Raw genomic sequence first — 19864 nt, forward strand, 5'->3', positions numbered from 1 at the left:
CCTTGAGGTTGGGCCTGAAGTATGAGAACAGGTGCTGAGAGTAAGGCCTGGTCAAGGCAGCAACATGATGGCTTCCTCAGTCCGCAAGGCCTGCAGCCCTGACCTGGCATTTGCCCTGGCCTTCAAACCAACCCTAGGAACTGCCCTCAGCCGGTTGACAGCACTGACCCCCTGCCAGCCTCTCAGACTTGGAGCTGCTTCCTCAAGAACTCAGGCAGAACGGGCCTGTTGCCGGACCAGTGTTATGTGCGGCGGAGGGGAACCTCGCAGCCTTTAAGGTCTGCGTGCCTAGCGTTGAAGGGAGGCCTTTGAGCCCCTTCGGTCTCAGAGACATGCCAGGTCTCAGGGGGAAAGCCTGAGTGAGGGTGGCGCCCTCAACTGGAGGCTTGAGAGGCCCCATGGACCCGGATACCCCACGGAGAGATAAGGCTCTGGTCACCAGCCACAACCCTAGACATCCTGCTCCGCGTCCCGCGGGGACCCTCCGCAAGAAGCCGGGACCTGGTAGTATCGGCCCCACCCGACTCAGGGACCTGGGGCCGTGGCTACGGCCAGGCCAGCTCGGGTCCTTAGTCCCACTTCTACGATAACAACCGGCTCAGGCAGGAGAGCTAGGCGGGCCACGAGGGGGAGCACAAGCCAAGCCACAGGGGGAGGAAGGGGTTAAATCTCCCTCCTCAGGGTTCTCAGCGCCGGGAGACCGCCCCTTAGGCTCCGCCCCGGCACGCTGACTGGCCCAAGCCTTCCCCGTCCTGCCCGGGGATTGGCCCCTGGGAGCGCGCCTCAGGCCTCGCCCCCCGTCCCGGCCCTGCCTTTCAGGCAGCAGCGGCCTCTCCCTCCAGCTGAGAGGACTACCGCCTCTCGGTTTGCTCACCCGCCATGGGGCTGTCGGAAGCACCGGGGTGAGTGCAGGGCGCGGTCCCGGTTCCCAGTGTTCGAGTCCACGAGGCGCGGGCCACCCCTTGGCCCCCGAGCAGGCGACCGGCTTGGGTTAGCTCGGAAGGGGTACCGCCGAGTCCCGAGCAGGCATTTCCCGCCTGCCGCGCCTCGGTTTACCGCTTTGTCGATTTTCTGCAGGCGGCTGCCCAACCGTAGCGAGGGATGGGGCGGGAGCCGGCGCGAACCCAGCCCCTGCGGGCTGTGCGGAAAGCCGCTCGAGCGCCGTCCGAGGGCTAGCTGGGGCCGCCTCCCGGCGGCTGTGTGCAGAGGAGCCTCGGCCCAGGAGGTGCGCCGGTGCGGCGCGTTGGGGCCCGGGACGTGGCTGCTAGAGTGTCCATAGCCGGGGCCTGGGTCCACCCAGGGATGCAACTGGTCCAGGAATGTGCGCTGCGGCCCTTCTGGCCGCTGGGCCCTACTAGAGGGAGGGGTCAAGGATCTAAGCCCCTCCCTCCAAGCACGGGTTCGACGGGGGGGAGGGGGAGGGGTGGCGGGAGTGGGAGCCCTTAAAGACCTCGAGTGACTCACAGAGGAGGGGCCACGGGGCTCAAAGATCTCTGTGAGCCGGCAATGTCAAGAGTCTCTGAGGATCGTCCTTGCACCCACTCCACTCCATCCTCCAACGGGGACATCCAGGTTAGGGGCCCTTTCCAGGTGAGCTCCTGCCCCTCGGGTGGGAACCTCACCGTAGGTCAGAGCTTCTCACAGATCAGAACTTTCCTGACAGGTGAAGCCTTTCCCGGCAGGGGAGAGCTTCCCTCCAGGTAAGATTCCTCCCTCTGAGATCCATTCCCAGGTGAGAGTTTTCTCCCATTACAGGTGGGAGCCTCCCCCAGGTCAGAGCTTCCCTTAGGTGAGAATACTCTCCAGACGAGAACCTTCCTGGCAGGTGAAAACTTTCCCTGCTAGTGAAAACTTTCCCCCAGGTAAGCACTCCCCCTCCAGATCTCCTATTCCCAAGTGAGATCTTTTCCCTTAATCAGGTGGTAGCCACTGGGCAGATCAGAGTTTCTCCCCAGGACAGAACTTACCTAGCTGGTGAAAACTTTCCTGTCAGGTGAGAGCTTCTCCTTAGGCGAGATCCTCCTGGAGATCTATTCCCAGGTGAGATTGTCCCCCCTTGAAATGGGGGCTTCTCTTTCCAGGGGGAAAACTCTCCCTCCCGGTGAGAGCCATCCCCTGGCTTTCCCAGATTAGGCCTGAGCTTGTCCAGGTCTACAACCTGGACCCTGTGGCTGGAGGCCCGGGGGCAATCTTAGCCCCAACACTTTCCTTCTCATAGAGCCTTCTCATGTGAAGAGAGACTTGCCTGGTTTGCTGGATTCCTTCTTTGCGTGTGCTCTCAGACAGCATGCGCTGGGCTCGTGGGGCAGCTGGATAAGGACTCGGACTGGACTGGGATTGGCTGGAGAAGAGTTGGGGCTGGGGGGAGGGGGCTGGGAGGGACAGTCAGCCTGGAACCTAGATTGGTGAACACTCAGGGCTGGACTGAAGTGTGGCTTGTGTTCATCCTGCTGCCTCTTTGGGGGAGACTTTGGCCCAGCAAGAGTCTTCCACCAGCCAAAGTTCAGGTACTGCCCCTGCCTGGGCCTGGGCATAGGGCCTGCAGGAGCCAGCTGGGGGGTTGGACCTACCTAGATCTTGGGACCTAGAAAAGTCAGGTGGGTGACTCTGTGGTCCCAGGTGGAGGTCTAGGGGAGGTTGGGCCAGGAGTGCCCTCACTGTGTCTCTGGCCTCACCACCCAGACAGAGGGACACACAGGCACTGCTGTCCACAACGCAGGCAATGGAGCTGAGGAGGCGAGATTACCGTGTGGAGCGGCCACTGCTGAACCAAGAACAGCTGGAGGAGCAGGGGAGCCGGAGCTCAGCAACTGGGACCCTCCAATGGCGAACCTGGTTTCGGTAAGGCTGAGGTCGGGGGGACTGGGGGCACTGGCAGGACTCAGGTAGCCCCTGTCTGTGATACCTACCCTTGTGTCCCCAGGTGCTCCCATGCTCGGGCCCGAGCCCTTCTGCTCCAGTACTTCCCAGTTTTGGCCTGGCTACCCCAGTATCCTGTGCGTGACTGGCTTCTGGGTGACTTGTTGTCTGGCCTGAGTGTGGCCATTATGCAGCTACCACAGGGTGAGCCACCCTTGACCTGGAGACTGTACCCTTAACCCTTGGATGATAACCCCGACCCTTCAAGGCCCTGGCCTGTAATCTGTGAACCACTGCCTGCCCCTGCCTTCCCCCACCCCTCCGCCAAAAGCCAGAAACAAGATCCCTGCCCCTGGAACTATGGCCCATGACCCAGGGCTGGGATTTCCTCATCCTTTCAAGACCCTGGCCTCCAAGTCTACATTGCTACCATTCCACCTCCAGGCCTGGCCTATGCCCTCCTGGCTGGACTGCCCCCCGTGTTTGGCCTCTACAGCTCCTTCTATCCTGTCTTCATCTATTTCCTGTTCGGCACTTCCCGGCACATCTCCGTGGGTGAGTGGAGCCAGGAGGATGCCCATATTCCCCACGGAGGACAGGGTGAGGGAGGGCTGAGCAGGGCAAGGAAACGCAGGGAACAGGGAGGGAGGCATCGATGCTGGGCCAGTGGGAGACTGGCCCAAGGGTCATTCCAGGCAGGACTGGGCCTCTGACCGTGGAGACAGATTCAGGTTACCTAGAGGCCCTGGCCCAGGAGGATATGGGTGGGCGAAGCATCTCAAGGGGCCCAGACTTGGCACAGACCTGAGAGCCTGAGGCAGGCCATGCCCCCTTCCCCATTCCACTTTTCACAGGGGGAGTGGTCCTGAGCCAGTGAATACTGGTGGGACAAGGTAGATGATGCAGGGCCAACATTTCTAGCCACGCTCAAGAGCCTTTGAACTTAGAGTTCATACCTGACTGCTAGCACTGCCTCTATTTGCACAGCAAGTCTAAGGATATTGGTCTAGAACTGGGTGTCTCCTGGCCTCTCCCTTAAGACCAGGACTCCAGGGCAGGGCAGTGCCCCCTCCCCTTCAGACCACCCTGATCTGCCCCTGCAGGCACCTTTGCTGTCATGTCCGTGATGGTGGGCAGTGTGACAGAATCACTGGCTCCAGATGAAGCCTTCCTGCAGGCCTCGAACTCCACTGTTGATGTGGCGGCCAGAGATGCTGCTCGGGTGCAGGTGGCCTCCACACTCAGCGTCCTTGTTGGCCTCTTACAGGTGCGGAGCAGTTAGGAGTACAGGCCCCTGACTGCCAGACCCACCCCTCACTCCATTTGCCAGGTCCCCTGAGTGTTTGGCCATCACCATCCTCCTCCTCATCATCACTCATCCCCCTCTGCTCCCACCTGCCCTGGGCTCTGCTCCGGCCACCCCTAGGACCCTCTCCTCCCCTGACTGCCCTGTGTACCCCACAGGTGGGGCTGGGCCTGGTCCATTTCGGCTTCGTGGTCACCTATCTGTCAGAGCCTCTGGTCCGAGCCTATACCACAGCCGCGTCTGTGCAGGTCTTCGTCTCGCAGCTCAAGTATGTGTTTGGCCTCCATCTGAACAGCCGCTCTGGGCCACTGTCCCTCATCTATGTGAGTGAGGGTAGGAGGAGGGAAGGGTGGGTGGGTCGAGGACCTTGAGTGCTGGCTGTGACCCCCCCTCCCCTCAGACAGTACTCGAGGTCTGCTGGAAGCTGCCCCAGACTGTGGTCGGCACCATGGTCACCGCAGTTGTGGCAGGGGTGGTTCTCGTGCTGGTGAAGCTGTTCAATGACAAGCTGCGGCGACAACTGCCCATGCCGCTCCCCGGGGAGCTGCTCACGGTTTGAATTCTGGTGGGGGGGAGGGGGGCAGGAGGAAGGGCAAGTGAGGAGTCCCTGCTGTGTGGGCGTCCCCCAGATAGTTAAAGACTAGTTGGCGTGGGCACTGAGGACTGGGGGGACCACAGCCGACAGCCCCTGACAGCATCTCCCTTTCCCCAAAATGGTGGTGTCCATCTTTTACCCTATCGCTGAATTCTGCCCACCCCTCTGAAGGTTTTGCTTCAGGCCTCTCTCTTTACGCCCAAAGTGATTTCTCCATCCCCCTTAATGGTGGTGCCAGCACCTACCTCCCCTGACTCTGTCCTCTCCCTGCAGCTCATCGGGGCCACAGGCATCTCCTACGGCGTGGGACTGCAGCACAGATTTGGGGTGGATGTCGTGGGCAAAATCCCTGCAGGGTGAGCTCCGGCCCCTGTCAGGTCAGGGAGGGTTGGGTGGCCAGGGCCACAACATTCCTTTGGCCTCACAGATGCCCCTCACAGGCTGGTGCCCCCAGTGGCCCCCAGCCCCCAGCTGTTCGCAAGGCTTGTGGGAAATGCCTTCGCCATCGCTGTGGTTGGTTTCGCCATTGCCATCTCGCTGGGGAAGATCTTCGCCCTGAGGCATGGCTACCGGGTGGACAGCAACCAGGTCTGGGGAATGGGATTGTGGGACACGGAGCAGGCAGGTGTACAGAGACCCCAGGGCTTGGGGGGATGGAGTATCAGGTGGGAGACAGGGAAACAGCAAACAGATGTGCTGGGGCCACATGGGGGACTGAGGGTGGGAGAGCAGGACACATGGGACAGTGGCCAAGTCTTTGAGTGCGGATGGAGGTTGGGGATGCATAGGCCTGGACACAGTGACCACGCACTGCTAGTGATGTGTCCTGACACCTGCACTACCCCCCTCAGGAGCTGGTGGCACTTGGCCTCAGTAACCTCATCGGGGGCATCTTTCAGTGCTTCCCTGTGAGCTGCTCTATGTCTCGGAGCCTGGTACAGGAGAGCACCGGGGGCAACACACAGGTGGGCTGCAGGTGTGGGCTGCAGGTGTGCATCTACACACACACTGCTTTGCCTGGGTGGTCCTACCCCCTGCTTTCCCCCCTCCCCGCTACTCCCCCTTCCCCCCTGCTCTCGCCTTCTTCTCCCTTACACTCCAGCCCACTCATCTGCCCGCTCACTCCCACTGTACAGGTGGCTGGAGCCATCTCCTCCCTCTTCATCCTCATTATCATCGTCAAACTTGGAGAACTCTTCCAAGACCTGCCCAAGGTGAGCTGCCGTCCCGTACCCAGCCAGGCTTGAGGGCCTTGGCCAGGCCAGGGACTCAGATCAGTCAGTCAGGGCCTGGGTGAGGGGGAGGGATACAGGGTCATGCCCTGTTTTTCAAGCTTGAGATCTCTGGTTGAGATTTGGAGTCGACAGTCAGGGGTAAGAACCTTTGAGAGTCAGACCCAAGTTGTTAGGTTCGGGGGCAGGAGGTGGTTAGTGTCATTCGGGGTCATACCCAGGTGCTTGAGGACAGTCTGGCTTATGCCAGGTGGTCAGAGTTGTCAGCGTCCTGCACCTCTCAGTAGCTCCTGGTGACCCTCCCCCTCCCGCAGGCAGTCCTGGCTGCTGTCATCATTGTGAACCTGAAGGGCATGTTGATGCAGTTCACCGACATATGCTCCCTCTGGAAGGCAAATCGAGTGGATCTGGTGAGAGGCCTGGGAGCCCAGGGGTGGGGTCAGGGCCTTCAGCCCCAGTGACCCTTCTAGACCCTGTTGACTGCTACCCTTCTGTTTTTAGCTTATCTGGCTGGTGACCTTTGTGGCTACCATCCTGCTGAACCTGGACCTTGGCCTGGCAGTTGCGGTAGTCTTCTCCCTGCTGCTCGTGGTGGTCCGCACACAGCTGTGAGTCACCCCTTTGGTTCCCCCCTCATTCCGACTGGTGAGGGAGTGAGGTCCACATTGGTTTCCCCCAGCTTTCCCACATTTTGGGGGATGACCCAAGGCTCCTTAGAACCCCCTCATTGCCCCCTCTCTTAATGCCCCCCTCTTCTCACACTCTCTCTTTCACAGGCCCCACTACGCTGTCCTGGGGCAGGTGCCAGACACAGATATTTACAGAGATGTGGCAGAGTACTCAGAAGTGAGTGGCAGGGGCTAAGCCAGAGGATGGCGTGGATGGGGTAGGACAGAGGCAGACGGGGCCATCCCTTATCAGGTCCTTGCGTACTTGGCAAGGACATGGGGGTGGGGTGCTAAGGGTGCTTTGGTCCTTGGAATTTCAAGGGAGGAATTTGGGTCTCTGACCCCCATACTCAGAGTATGGGCCTTAGGGCCTGGGGGAGGAGTCTGTCTTAGAGGCAGCAGTACAAGCCCCATCCTGCAGAGTAGCCCTGGGTCAGGAATGTAGAGGGGTAGGATCTGGGGCACGAGGATGTAGGGGAGACTCTTTGCTGACCTGATCAGTGGGGTTACTGAATCTCCGTCCTTTACCTCCTGAGAAGTCTCATGTCAAGCCCTGGGAACAAAAGTGGGGGCTCTGGAATAAAGTGAGCTCATTTTCCCTGATGGAGCCTTGAAGGCTGAGCATAGTATGATGAGGCAGAGTGAGGGAAGGACATGAGTGGAGAAGCTCAGCTGGATGGAAAGGGAGGTGGGGGGTAGCACAGGGATATTGTTCAGGCCCAGAGGCCGAGCAGAGACCTGGAGTGTCCTGAGCGGGGTGGGACCCGGGGAAGGCTTGGCTGGGCTGGCAGTTGAGGAGGGTCTCTCTGTCCACATACAGAAAACAGACCCCAGTGCTGGGGTTGGAGACCCAAGCGGAAGCTAAGAGCCATTGAAACCTGGCCTGGGTATTGGCAGAAGGACAGGGGAGATGGGGTGGGAGAGGTTCAGGATGCCCTGGAGGAAGAAGCAGCAGCTCTGACAGGCCCAGCTGAGGGGTCAGGATGACCCCACCAGCTCCTGGGAGGGCATGGCCTACAGGCCGGGCCTCTGTTGGCTGGGAAGCAGAGGGTTGATGACGGCAGGTACCGGGGTACACAGGGGAGGAAAGAAAGAGAGCAAGATGCAGCTAGGAGGGACGAGGGCTCAGCCACCCCCAACCTGACCTATCCCCAGGCCAGGGAGGTCCCGGGCGTGAAGGTCTTCCGCTCCTCGGCCACCATGTACTTTGCCAATGCTGAGCTCTACAGTGACATGCTGAAGCAGAGGGTGAGGCCTGGGGTCCACAGGGGGAGGGGCAGAGGGTCTCTTACCTCCCCAGTGTCCACATCCCCTGCCCTGCCCTTTGCTCTAGTGCGGTGTGAACGTGGACCACCTCATCTCCCAGAAGAAGAAACTGCTCAGGAAGCAGGAGCTAAAGCTGAAGCGACTTCAGAAAGAGAATAAGCTCCCGAAACAGGCAGGGGCCCTTCTGACCCCACCCGGCCTTTCTCCCAGCCTCCTGGCTTCTCACCCTCATTCTTCATCCCTCCTCCTCTCTCCCTGATGCCCCCAGTGACCCTGCAGGTCAGGGTTCTGCGGGCAGTCTTGTTTTTCTCCTGCCTCCTAAGCCAATGGTGGCGTTAACCATCACAGTCCTCTTTCCAAAGTAGGTCAGAACCCCACAGCCTTCAGCCTGGCTGCCCTGGGTCCCAAGCTTCAGCTCCTAGTCCACCTGCCTGCCCAAAGCCAGGGGACGACACCAGGCCTGCGTGGCCTGGTTGTCATATGACAGCTGGGACACCTCTTTCCTGGCCTAGGCTGCCGCCTCCAAGGGCACTTCCATTTCCATCAATGTCAACACCAGTGTCACAGACATTGAGAGCAACGATGTGGAGGGCTCCAAGGCCAAGGTGAGGCTGGAGGTGGGAGAGGAGCCAACCATGAGCTGCAGGGATGAGAGTGCCCATGTGTGGAGTGGAGTGATGGATCAGATGCTCTACAGGGAGATCTCTAGTGATATGAATTCTGCTTGTGGCTCTCTGGTCTGTAATCTGAGGCCTAGCCAAAGACCTTGAATTTGTGAATTCTACAAGACCCTGCAGTCTGTATTCGTGGGCAGGGGGAAGGATTGGGCATGTGGGAAAAATCTGGGATCAAAGGGGACATGAATCTCAATTAGAGTCTCAGGCAGGACTTCCCTGGCAGGCCAGTGGTTAAGACTCTACGCTCCCAGTGCAGGGGCCATGGGTTCCATCCCTGGTCAGGGAAGTTTCACATGCCGTGCAGCGCCCCCCTCCCCACAAAAAAGACTCAGGCAGGGTGCCAGGATATCTGTGTGTGCACGTGTGTCCGTGTGTCTCTTTTGGTTTGTCCCCATCCTCAGTCAGTCACTCTGGCTGACTGAGGATGGGGTGTGGTCTCTGATGCCCTTCCTTCTTAAGTGTCCCTATTAAGTATGGGCCCAGGAAGTAACAGAGCAGTAGATGTGTGTCTGTGTGTACTCCCGGAGTCTGGGCAGCCTCCCCTGTGTGTCCCCATGTGTCCCTCCTGTCTTTACATACAGGCTCCCTGTCTCCATATCCTCATGTGTCCACTGCATGCCCCATATACGTGGCCGTTTACACGTCTGATCCTGTGTGTCTCTGCACGTCTGCGTATGTTCCCTGCCTTCACCCACCGTGGGCGGCCCTTGCAGTGTGTCTGGTTTCCCAGCAGGTGAGCGCAGGGACTGAGCTAGAGGATACAGCAGCCAGGGGTCAAGAAGATGCCAAGGCCCCAGACATGTCCTCACTGAAGACCCTGGGCCTGCCTCAGCCAGATTTCCACAGCCTCATCCTGGACCTGAGTTCCCTTTCCTTCGTGGACACTGTGTGTCTCAAGAGCCTGAAGAATGTAAGGGGCTGGGGGCACCCCTAAGAAGGGCCTTGGGGGAGGACAAGGCCCTTCAGCCCTGACCCCATAACTAGCTCCAAGAGCCCTCTGAGCCTAACCCCCAACCCCCTGAGCTCCCCCTCTGAACTCCCTTCCCCCCCAGCCTGCCCAAGTCCCCCTTCGGAGCCCCTGAGCCTCCCTCTGAGTCTGGCCCCCTTTTCTGCTGCAGATTTTCCGTGACTTCCGGGAGATCGAGGTGGAGGTGTACATGGCCGCCTGCCACTGTGCGTGGGGTGGACACAGCAAGAGCAGTCCGGGGAGGGGGTGGGGATTCTGGCCAAGGAATCTGCCAGGCAGCACAAGGAAAAAGTCTTTCTCTGAAACTGGAGGTCAGAGGTGTCCTGGGAGGGAGGGGTCAAGGGTCAAGAGTTGGGGTTTAGCTATAAGCCTCAGGGGTGGTGGTCAGGGTGACATTCCACCAGTGCCTGGGTGTTCCTGGGGGTTCTGCGGGTCAGGGGAGACCAACTCCTTGCCTACAGCTCCCGTGGTCACGCAGCTTGAGGCGGGGCACTTCTTCGATGCATCTATCACCAAGCAGCATCTGTTTGCCTCTGTCCACGATGCTGTCATCTTTGCACTCCAACACCCAAGGTCCAGCCCCGTCGACCCTGTTTTGGTGAGCTGAGCTCTGTTGCTGAGCTCTTTTTGTTTATCTACTGCTTGTCCCATCCTGACCCCATTTCCAGGAAGTCCACCCTTCCTGGATGGCTCTGATTAGCTCTGCCCCCAGTGGATCCACTGCCTTCCCCTCCTGCCTTTAGAGGAAGCTGCTCCCGGGGGAGGGGGTAGTACGTGTCCTTCAGAAACTGACAGGAGCCTCTCCTCCTCTCCCTGCCCAGGTTACCAAACTCTGACCGTGATGCCACCCTGCCTGAGACTGCCCACCTCTGGAGGTTGCGACCGGTTACCCATGAGGACCCCCTACCCCTGGGTTGCCTCCAGATGTCACTCAGGAGTCCCCTCCGTACGCACGCACATAACTCAGGGATGGAGGTTCTGGGACTCCAAGTTCAGTGCTCTAGGCCTGGGATAAGGTACTGGCCAAGTTGGAGGAGCATGCATGTTTTTAGCCTCAGGAATAAAGATTTGTTTGCCCAATGCCAGGCTCTGCTGTGGCTTGGTGGGACCTTGGCAGGGGCAAGGGTATATAGTCCATAGCCCTGGCTCCTGACCCTTCTTGTGCCCCAAAATGGGAATTGGGGTTGGAAGCTGGGGGGAAAGTTCGGGGAGGGCAGGGTCAGGCAGGGGGAGTGTGGAGCAGGAGGGAGAGCTTCAGGGCTAGGCCCAGGGAGGGGGGCGTCCCAGGTCCAAGTTCCTCCCCAGCCAGGCACAGCCCTCGGCACCTGTGTCCTCAGCTGTAAAATGGTTGGAATCAGAGCTGCTTCTCAGGAATGACCTGTTCTCAGGGACCCCTGATGAGGTGCAGGGCAGGCCTGGCGCTACTGGGCAGCCCCTGGAGGGTGTGGTGTGAACACCTGAGCAACCAGCTGAGGAAGCACAGGGTATTCACAGGTGTTGCCGGTCTGCACTGAGAAGTAAGAATATGGGAATTCCCTGGCAGTCTAGTGATTAGGACTCAACGCTTTCACTGTCAAGGGTGAGGGTTCGATCGATCCCTGGTTGGGGAACTAAGATCCCACAAGCAGCACGGTGCAGCCAGAAGGAAAAAAAAAAGAAAAGAAAAGAAAGGAAAGAATGTGCATGATTGATTTACTTGGGAAAAATGCTTATTTGTATAATTAGATCACCTGGGCTTTGAGGGTCCCCGTCAGCCAAGAACCACGTGTTGATTTCTACCATAAAACACCAACATCTGGGCATGTGGCCCAGTGGGCAGCAATGGGCCTTCAGGCCAGCTAATACTGAGTGACTGGAGGCCAGGGTCGGGGGGTCGAACCTTTCTAGGCCTCCGTATCCTCATCAGGAGAGCAGAAATGGTAATAGTACCCACTTCATGGGTTCCTCAATGAGTATTAAATGAGTAAATGCCACGAACAGCTTGCAACAGTGCTGGGCTCACGTCACCTGCCAAAACAAGTGAGCCTGCCATTCGCAGGTCCCGACCAGGTCCTGGGCTCTGTGCTAGACCAGTGGACAGAGGCTGTCCTGCCCTGCAAGTCACAGAGGCACCCCTTGCCTGGCTGTTTCTATCCTGGCCTGTGTCACTGCCCTGCTCTGTGTTCGCAAATCATCTGTCCTTTCCCCACCCCCAAAACCTTGCCCAGGAAGTCAGGGCCCTTTGTCACACTGCCTCCAGACACCAGGAACAGCGCCGGGCACAAGGAAGTGCTTGGTAAATACTGGTTAAGTGATCCTATGTACTGGAGTGGAAGGTAAACCTCAAACGTGAACTTGCAGATACAGGCAGACCTTGTTTTATTGCACTTCACCGATACTGTGTTTTTTACAAATTGAAAGTTTATGGCAACCCTGAGTCAATCAAGTCTTTTGGTGCCATTTTTCCAACATCATTTGCTCACTGCATGTCGCTGTCACATTGTGGTAATTCTCAAAGTATTTCAAACTTTTTCATTATTATTTGTTAGGAGGATCTGTGATCAGTGATCTTTGATGTTACTACTGTGACTCGCTGAAGGCTCAGATGATGGTTAGCAATTTTTAGCAATAAAGTGTTTTTTTAAATTAAGGTATGTACTTTTTTTTAGACATAATGCTACTGCACGCTTAATAGACTACAGTGTAGTGTAAACATAACTGTTATATGCACCGGGAAACTGAAAAATGTGTGCAACTCGCTTTATTGTGGTCTAGAACCAAAGCACAGTATCTCCAAGGTATACCTGTACTTGGAAATGCTTTGAAGAAAATGAAACAGGGTCAGGAATTCCCTGGCAGTCCAGTGGTTAAGACTCTGCGCTTCCATTGCAGGGCGCATGGATTCAATCCCTGGTCGGGGAACTAAGATCCCACATGCCACAATGCGGCCAAATAAATAAATAAAACAGGGTCACGTGAAAGAGAAGGGACTGTGTTACCCAGGATGGTCATGGGAGGGAGACTCAGGGAGCAGGTGACACTTGAGCTGAAATGCAGCTGTGAGAGTTCTCTTTCTAGGACAGTGCTCCTAGTGTAGGGAACAGCAGGTGTGTTCAAGGAACACCAGGGAGGCCTACAAGAGGCAGGAGGGGAGACCAGAGCACAGAGCACCTCACAGGCCAGGGTGAGCCTTCAGGCTTTATTCAGAGTGCGCACCCACATTTTTGAGTGCTCACTGTGCTGTGATGTGGACCACGGGGCTGAGTCTGGGCATAGGGGAGCAGGGAGCAGCTGTGTGTGCTTAGCTTGATTGGCCTGGGGTTGGTGCTGCCACTGGTGGAGAGCATGTTAGATGTATATTAGATGAGGAGGAGGGAGAGGGGGAAGGAGGCATTCTTTCATTCCTGGGCCCCAAGCCTGCCCTCCTCCCTGCCCTGGAATCCCACCCCACCCACCCCGCCCCATATTTTCTGGCCAGGCCACTCCTCCTGAAAGCCATGGGCCCAGCTGGAACCTACCGCCTCACCTGCCCCTGGGGGAGGAGTGTTTGCCCGTTGCCAGGCGCCCAGGTTCCGGCCCCTAGTACTGGCAGCAGTCATGCTGCACGCACAGTCCTTCCTGCCATGGCTGCTTCTGCTAGCGATGCCTGTCCGCACCCACACCTGGTCACGGCCCCTGTGGTACCAGGTGGGGCTGGACTTACAGCCCTGGGGGTGCCAGCCAAACAGCCTGGAGGGTTGCAAGGGCAGCCTGGGGTGTCCTGGCCATTGGATGGGCCTGGGGGTGAACCGCATCTACCCAGTGGCTGGGGTCACCGTCGCCACTACCATGATGCTGATGCTCAGCCGTGCGGTGATGCAACGACGGCGCTCACAGGCCACTAAGAGTGAGGTGAGCATGGCACTGCTCTGTCCCCACAGCCTCCTACTTCTGTTCATACCCAATGAGCTCATAATTCTCTACCCATCCTCCCACTCATGTCTTCTGAGCCTCCTGCTACCCCTCCCCCGCCCCTGCCCCATCACTCACACCCCAGCGTCCCTACATCTGTCCACACCCAACAGTCCCTGGCCATTTCCCATGGGTAGTACCCTGCCCCATCCTCCCTCTTTAATATCCCTATTCCTCATCTAGCCTCCAGGGGCCCCATGACCATACTAGGCCACAACAGACCCTCCACGATCCTCCATCACCCTAAGTCCCCTTTCCCACCACACCTCTGTCCTGTTCCTCTGTTCTCACTCCTGCCTTTTGGTCCTATCCTCAGCATCCGCAGGTGACGGCTAACCCCTGTGCACCCTGGAAACGACGGGCCCCGATCTCAGACCGTGCCCTACTCCTTGGGGTCCTGCATATGCTGGATGCCCTCCTGGTCCATATTGAGGGCCATCTGCAGCGTCTAGCCTCCCAGCAGCGAACCCAAATAAAGGGGACTCCTGCCCAGAGCGGGTGACCCAACATACTCCTCTCTTTGCCTGGTGGCTTGTTGGGGCGGGGATGGCCTGAGGCTCTGAGCCAGGCTCAGGTCTGTGTGTCTTATTCTCTCCAGGCCTGTCTGGACCCTGTGCCCCTTTTCTACTTTTAGAGCCAGCACACCCATCGAGGCCTCGGTGCCCATCAATGGCTGGGCAGGTGGGGCCCAGGCTGGCTCACCCTGCTCCATTGCCCACACCAACTGACCCCTCCTCTCTAGGGATCCCACTCATAAATACAACTGCTCCTCTGGGGCTCCTCAGGGGCCCCCAGTGTGGTGGGAGAAGACTTGGCCATCAGGGCAGATGTGGGTGGTCCAGAGAGGGCAGCCCAGAGGTGACCACCTGGCTGAGTCAGGAGCTAGGGCTCCTGGTTGAGCCTGCGAGGCCTGAGCTGGGGCTGGGGGTAGAGGGAGGGCCCTGGCTGCCTTCATCTTTGTGACATCTCAAACATGCTTTGGCACCTAAGTGGCCCTTGCTCTAAAGCCCCTGGAAGTGGGATGAGGGCTGAACCTCCCCAAAGGGGCCCTCACCTGCTTCCTCCCTTCCTTCTACCATAGGCATCAGGATCTGCTGATGAACAGAACAGGCTCCTCCCTCACCCACTCACAAATAGGGGAGGGTAGAGGTGGTGATGAAGCCGACTCAAAAACTCAATTCCTCTGCAGAGTTGTGCTGAGCCAGTTGGAGTAGGGCAGGTGTGGGCTGACTGCTGGGACCTGAAGGGTGAGTGGGGTGATGAGAGGAGGGGGAGAGTGCTCCAGTCAGAAGGATAAGCACAAACAAGGACCAGGTGGGGAAAGAGACCTTGACCTCTTCCATGAACTATAAGATGGTCAGGATTTCAGGGAAAAGAAGGAATTCTGGAACACAGGAGAGGGCAGGCTGGGAAGAGACAGGAGTTGGTGTCTCCTAGGGAGGCTGTGGTAGGCAGGATAATGGCCCTCAAGATGTCCTTGGAGTCTGTGAATATTTTACAGTACATGGCAAAGAGGATTTTGCAGATGGAATTAAGTTAAAGACATTAAAATGGGAAGATTATTCTGGATTATTTTGGTGGGCCCAGTGTAATTTCATGAGCCCTTAAAAGTGGAAGAGGAGGGCAGGAGAGTTGGTCGGATTCAAAGTGTGAGAGGTACTAATAATCCTCTGCTGCTGGCTTTGAAGGTGGTAGAAGAGATCTTCTACCACCCAAAGATCCAAGGAATTCAGATGGCCTCTAGAAGCTAGGAATGACCCTTGGGTGATAGGCAGCAAGAAAACAGAAACCTCAGTCCTTCAACCACTATGATCTAACTTCTGCCAATAAACTGAATGACCAAGGACATATTCTCCCCTAGGACCTCCAGAAAGGAACACAGCCCTGCTAATGTCTTGATTTTAGCCCAATGACATCCATGTTGGATTTTGGGCCTACAGAGCTGTGAGATAATAAATTTGTTTTGTTCTAAGCCATTAAGTCTGTGGTGATTTGTTATGGCAGCAATAGAAAACTACTAAGTATTGGTATCAAGAGTGAGAGGTACTGCTGTAACAAATCCTAAAAATGTGGAAATGGCTTTGGAATTGGGCAGTGAGCAAAGTCTGGAAGAATGTCAGGGAGCATAACAGAAAAAGCCAAAACTACCTTCAAACAACTGTTAGCAGAAATTTGGACATTAAGAATGCTGCCATTGAGGGCTCAGAAGAAAATTAGGAACATGTTATTGGAAACCAGGAGTAAAAGGAATCTTTGTTAAATAGTTGTGGGAAGCTTAGTGGAATCATAACCCGTATTTGGATGGAAAGCAGAACTTGTAAATGATGAACTTTAATATTTAGCAGAAAAAATTTCCAAGTGAAGTGCTGAAGGTGCCACCTGATTTCTTCTTGCTGAAAAACATTGCTGAAAGAAATTTTAAAAGACCTAAGTAAATAGAAAGACATTCCATGTTCTTTGATTGGAGGACTTAATACTGTTAAAATGGCAATACTACCCAAAGTGGTCTACAGATTCAGTGTAATCCCAGTGAAAATCCCAATGGTGTTTTATAAGAGAAATAGAAAAACCCATCCTAAAATTTATATGGAATCTCAAGGGACCCTGAATAGCCAAAACGATCTTGGAAAAGAAGAACAAAGTTGGAGGACTCAAACTTTCTGATTTCCAAAATGTACAACAAAGGCACTGTAATCAAAACAGTGTGGTGCTGGCATAGGAATAGACATATAGACCAATGAAATAGAATAGAAAGCCCAGAAATAAACCTTCACATATATATTCAGTTGATTTTCAACAAGAGTGCAAAGACCATTTAGTGGGGAAAAGATAGTCTTTTCAAAAAATGGTGCTGAGAAAACTGAATATCCACATGCAAAAGAATGAAGTTGGACCCTTACCTTACATCATATACAAAATTAAGTAAAAAGGATCAAAGATTTAAATTTAAAAGTTAAAACTATAAAACTTTTAGAAGAAAACATAGATGGAAATCTTCATAATCTTGGAGAAGGCAATGATTTCTTAAGTATGACATTAAAAGAACAGGTAACAAAAGAAAAAATAGATAAATAAAAAATTTGTGCATCATAGAACACTATTAAGAGAGTAAAAAGACAGCTCACAAAATGGAAGAAAATATTTGCAAATCATATATCTAAGGAGGGACTAATATCCAGAATACCTAAAGAATTCCTACAACTCAACAACAAAAAAACAAACAAATTCAAAAATGGGCAAAGGACTTGAATAGACATTGTCTAAAGAAGATATACAAATGGCCAATAACCACATGAAAAGATGCTTAACATCACTAGTCATTATGGAAATACAAATCAAAACCACGAGATATCATGTCACCCCCATTAGGATGGCTATTGGAGAATAACAAATATTGGTGGGAATGTAGAGAAATTAGAACACTTTTGCATTGCTGGCAGGAATGTAAAATGGTACAGCCACTACAGAAAACTGCTTGGTGGTTCCTCAAAAAGCTAAAAATATAATTACCATATGAGCCAGCAATTCCCCTTCTAGGTAAATACCAAAATAATTGAAAGCAGCATCTCAAACAGATGCTTGTATGCCAGTGAGTGTTCGTTGTAGCATTATTCACAATAGCCAAAAGGTAGAAACAGCCCATGTCCACCAACAGATAAATAGATAAACATCATGCTAAGTGAAATAAACCAACGATAAAAGGACAATGTTGAAAGATAAACTGAGGCATGTTTAAAAATTTCAAGTTATTTGAGCAAAAATTGATTCAAATCAGGCACATCCAATCTAGCAGGTAGAAAAGAACTCCAAGGTGCTGAACAAAAATGAAAGCTTTTGGGCTTTCCTGGTGGCTCAGTGGTTGAGAGTCCGCCTGCCAATGAAGGGGACACAGGTTCGTGCCCCGGTCCGGGAAGATCCCACATGCTGCGGAGCGGCTAGGCCCGTGAGCCATGGCCGCTGAGCCTGCATGTCCAGAGCCTGTGCTCCACAACGGAGAGGCCACAGCAGTGAGAGGCCTGTGTACCGAAAAAAAAAAAAAAAAGAAAGAAAGATTTTGATAGGCAAAAGGGAGTGGGAACAAGGATACTATAGTAGGCAAAAAAAGCAGGTTGGTTATTACAAAGTTACTTTCTTTTAGGGGATGTCACAGTATAACAGGCAGATGACCTGATCAAATAGTGTTGATCAGGAGATTCCTGATTGACTGGTTTAAGATTCCATTTCTGGGAGAGCCCAACTAAAATTAAGACTTGGTTTGGTGGCATGGGGCTTAGCATAAGTGACTCTATTTTGGGCCTTTTATTTTTTTAACAACAAAACTCTATGATCCCAGTTATATGAGGTACCTAGAACAGTCAAGTTCATAGAGACAGAAAGTAGAATAGAGGTTGTCAGAGATTTGAGGAAGGGGGAAATGGCGAGTTATTGCTTAATGGATATAGAATTTCTGTTTGAGATGAGGAAAAAGTTTTGAAAGTAGACTAGATAGTGATAATGGTTGCACAACTTTTTTTTTTTTTTTTTTTGGCTGCACTATGAGGCTTGCGGGATCTTAGTTCCCTGGCCAGGGATTGAACCTGGGCCCCAGCAGTGAAAGTGCTGAGTCCTAACCACTGGACTGCCAGGGAATTCCCTGCACAACATTTTGAATGTAATTAATACCACCGAACTGTATAATGTTAAGATGTAATAATGGTTAAGGTGCTAAATGTTATGTATATGTTAGCACAATTTAAAAACTAAAATTAAAATAAAAGAAAAAATATCTAGAAGAATAAACTGAAGTGTATATCAAATATTGAGTGAGGAGAGTAAGGTGAGTGCCAGAGCCCTCTCAGGCAGCCCGCATGGACCTGCTTTTACAGTTTTGAGACTCTCTAGGGGGAATAAAGGGAGTCTCAGAGATGGATAGAGAAATGAGGCCTGGTCAAGAATTGTTACAAAATTCAGTTTGCAATTTAGGGGGAAAAAGGGTATTTTGGTCTCACCTCACCCCATAGGCCAAGTAAATTCCAGAAGATCAATGAGTCATCAAAGACTCTTGCCAAATCATTGCAATGACCACTGCTTGTACTTGACCTTTTAGCAGCATTTCCTTTTTGACCAATCTCTTGAAACATATCCGTCCCTGGGCATCTACCACATCACACTTCCTGGTTGTCTCATTGTCCTTCCCTTCTCACCCCAGGGTAGCAGTGGGGTGGGGAAAGGGGGGGTTCGGTAACTGGATTAGAAATTATTGGATTTGCTAAAAGATTGGGTGTGGATTTTGAGAGAGAAGAGTCAAGGATGACTCCTAGATTTTTAGCCTGAGCAACTTGGTTAATGGAAGTGTCATTTACTGAGATGAAGACAATTATGGGAGGAACAGGTTTGGAAGGGAAAGTAAAGAGTTCAAGTTTAGCATATTTTTTCCCCCCACCCCGGCCGTGCTGCACAGCATGCAGTATCTTAGTTCCCCAACCAGGGATCGAACCCGCGCCCCCTGCAGTTGAAGTGCGGAGTGCAAACCACTGGACCGCCAGGGAAGTCCCAGCTTTAGCATGTTTAATTGAGATGTACAGGGAGGTAGGACAAGAACAGAAGAGCATGGGAAACTAAAGGTGGAGAAGGGATGAGGCTCTAAGGAGGAAAAAGTGGCCAATCACTTTAAACAAGACCGAGCACTGGCCATTAGATTTAGCAACATGGAGCTCATTGATTACCTTTACAGGTGTGGTTTTGGAGGAATGAATTGGGGATGGGATTGGAGTGGGTTTGGGAAAGAGTGGGAGGAGAGGAATTGGAGGCAGTGAGCTCTTTGGGGGAGCTCTGCTAGAAGGAAGGTGCACAATGCGCTGGTCACTGGAAGAGGTTGTGTCACAGGCAAGAGGAGTCTAAGGAGACATGACAACGAAATGGAATGTGGTATCCTGGATAGGATCCTAGAAAGAAAAAGGATATTAGGTAAAAACTAAAACTAAGGGAATCTGAATAAACTATGGACTTTAGTTAATAATAATATGTCAATATTGGTTCATTAATTGTAACAAATGTATCACAATAAGGTAAGCCATTAATAGGAATAACTGTGCATGCCTGTATGTGGGCAGGGATATATGGGAAATTCTGTACCATCTGCTCAATTCTTCTGTAAATATAAGACGGTTCTAAAAACTAGTTTTTAAAAAACTAATTAGGAGATTCTATTTCACTTTATTTTTTCATGTCAAGATCATAACATAATTTTAGTTCACAAAATATTTATCAGTGCACACTTAAGCATCTTCTGTCTGATTTTTTTTTTTTTTTTTTTTTTTTTTTTTTTTTTATGCGTTACGCGGGCCTCTCACTGTTGTGGCCTCTCCCGCCGCGGAGGACAGGC

General features: G+C 53.5%; 2 protein-coding genes and 1 non-coding gene across 3 annotated transcripts; 2 read left to right on the forward strand and 1 right to left on the reverse strand.

Moving 5' to 3' along the window:
- The first annotated feature begins 824 nt into the window (after window positions 1-824).
- On the forward strand, window positions 825-10647 carry SLC26A6 (solute carrier family 26 member 6). Its single transcript, XM_065885393.1, has 21 exons — window positions 825-902; window positions 2683-2841; window positions 2924-3063; window positions 3304-3414; window positions 3963-4126; window positions 4324-4488; window positions 4566-4718; window positions 5034-5116; window positions 5201-5348; window positions 5612-5725; window positions 5897-5974; window positions 6307-6402; window positions 6494-6600; window positions 6769-6838; window positions 7816-7908; window positions 7994-8098; window positions 8439-8531; window positions 9334-9513; window positions 9722-9776; window positions 10032-10168; window positions 10392-10647. Exons 1-21 carry the CDS (start codon window positions 880-882, stop codon window positions 10404-10406), a joined length of 2289 nt encoding a protein of 762 aa, XP_065741465.1. The 5' UTR covers window positions 825-879; the 3' UTR covers window positions 10407-10647.
- Window positions 10648-13139: 2492 nt separating this feature from the next.
- TMEM89 (transmembrane protein 89) lies at window positions 13140-14024 on the forward strand. The gene is made up of 2 exons (XM_065886356.1): window positions 13140-13440; window positions 13817-14024. Exons 1-2 carry the CDS (start codon window positions 13147-13149, stop codon window positions 14000-14002), a joined length of 480 nt encoding a protein of 159 aa, XP_065742428.1. The 5' UTR covers window positions 13140-13146; the 3' UTR covers window positions 14003-14024.
- A 4032-nt stretch (window positions 14025-18056) lies between these two features.
- Window positions 18057-18128, reverse strand: TRNAE-UUC (transfer RNA glutamic acid (anticodon UUC)). Its single transcript has one exon. It is a non-coding gene; the product is annotated as a tRNA-Glu (tRNA).
- Window positions 18129-19864: the final 1736 nt, after the last annotated feature.

This window comes from Phocoena phocoena, chromosome 10 (genome assembly GCF_963924675.1).
Source record: "Phocoena phocoena chromosome 10, mPhoPho1.1, whole genome shotgun sequence".
Taxonomy (NCBI): Eukaryota; Metazoa; Chordata; class Mammalia; order Artiodactyla; family Phocoenidae; genus Phocoena; species Phocoena phocoena.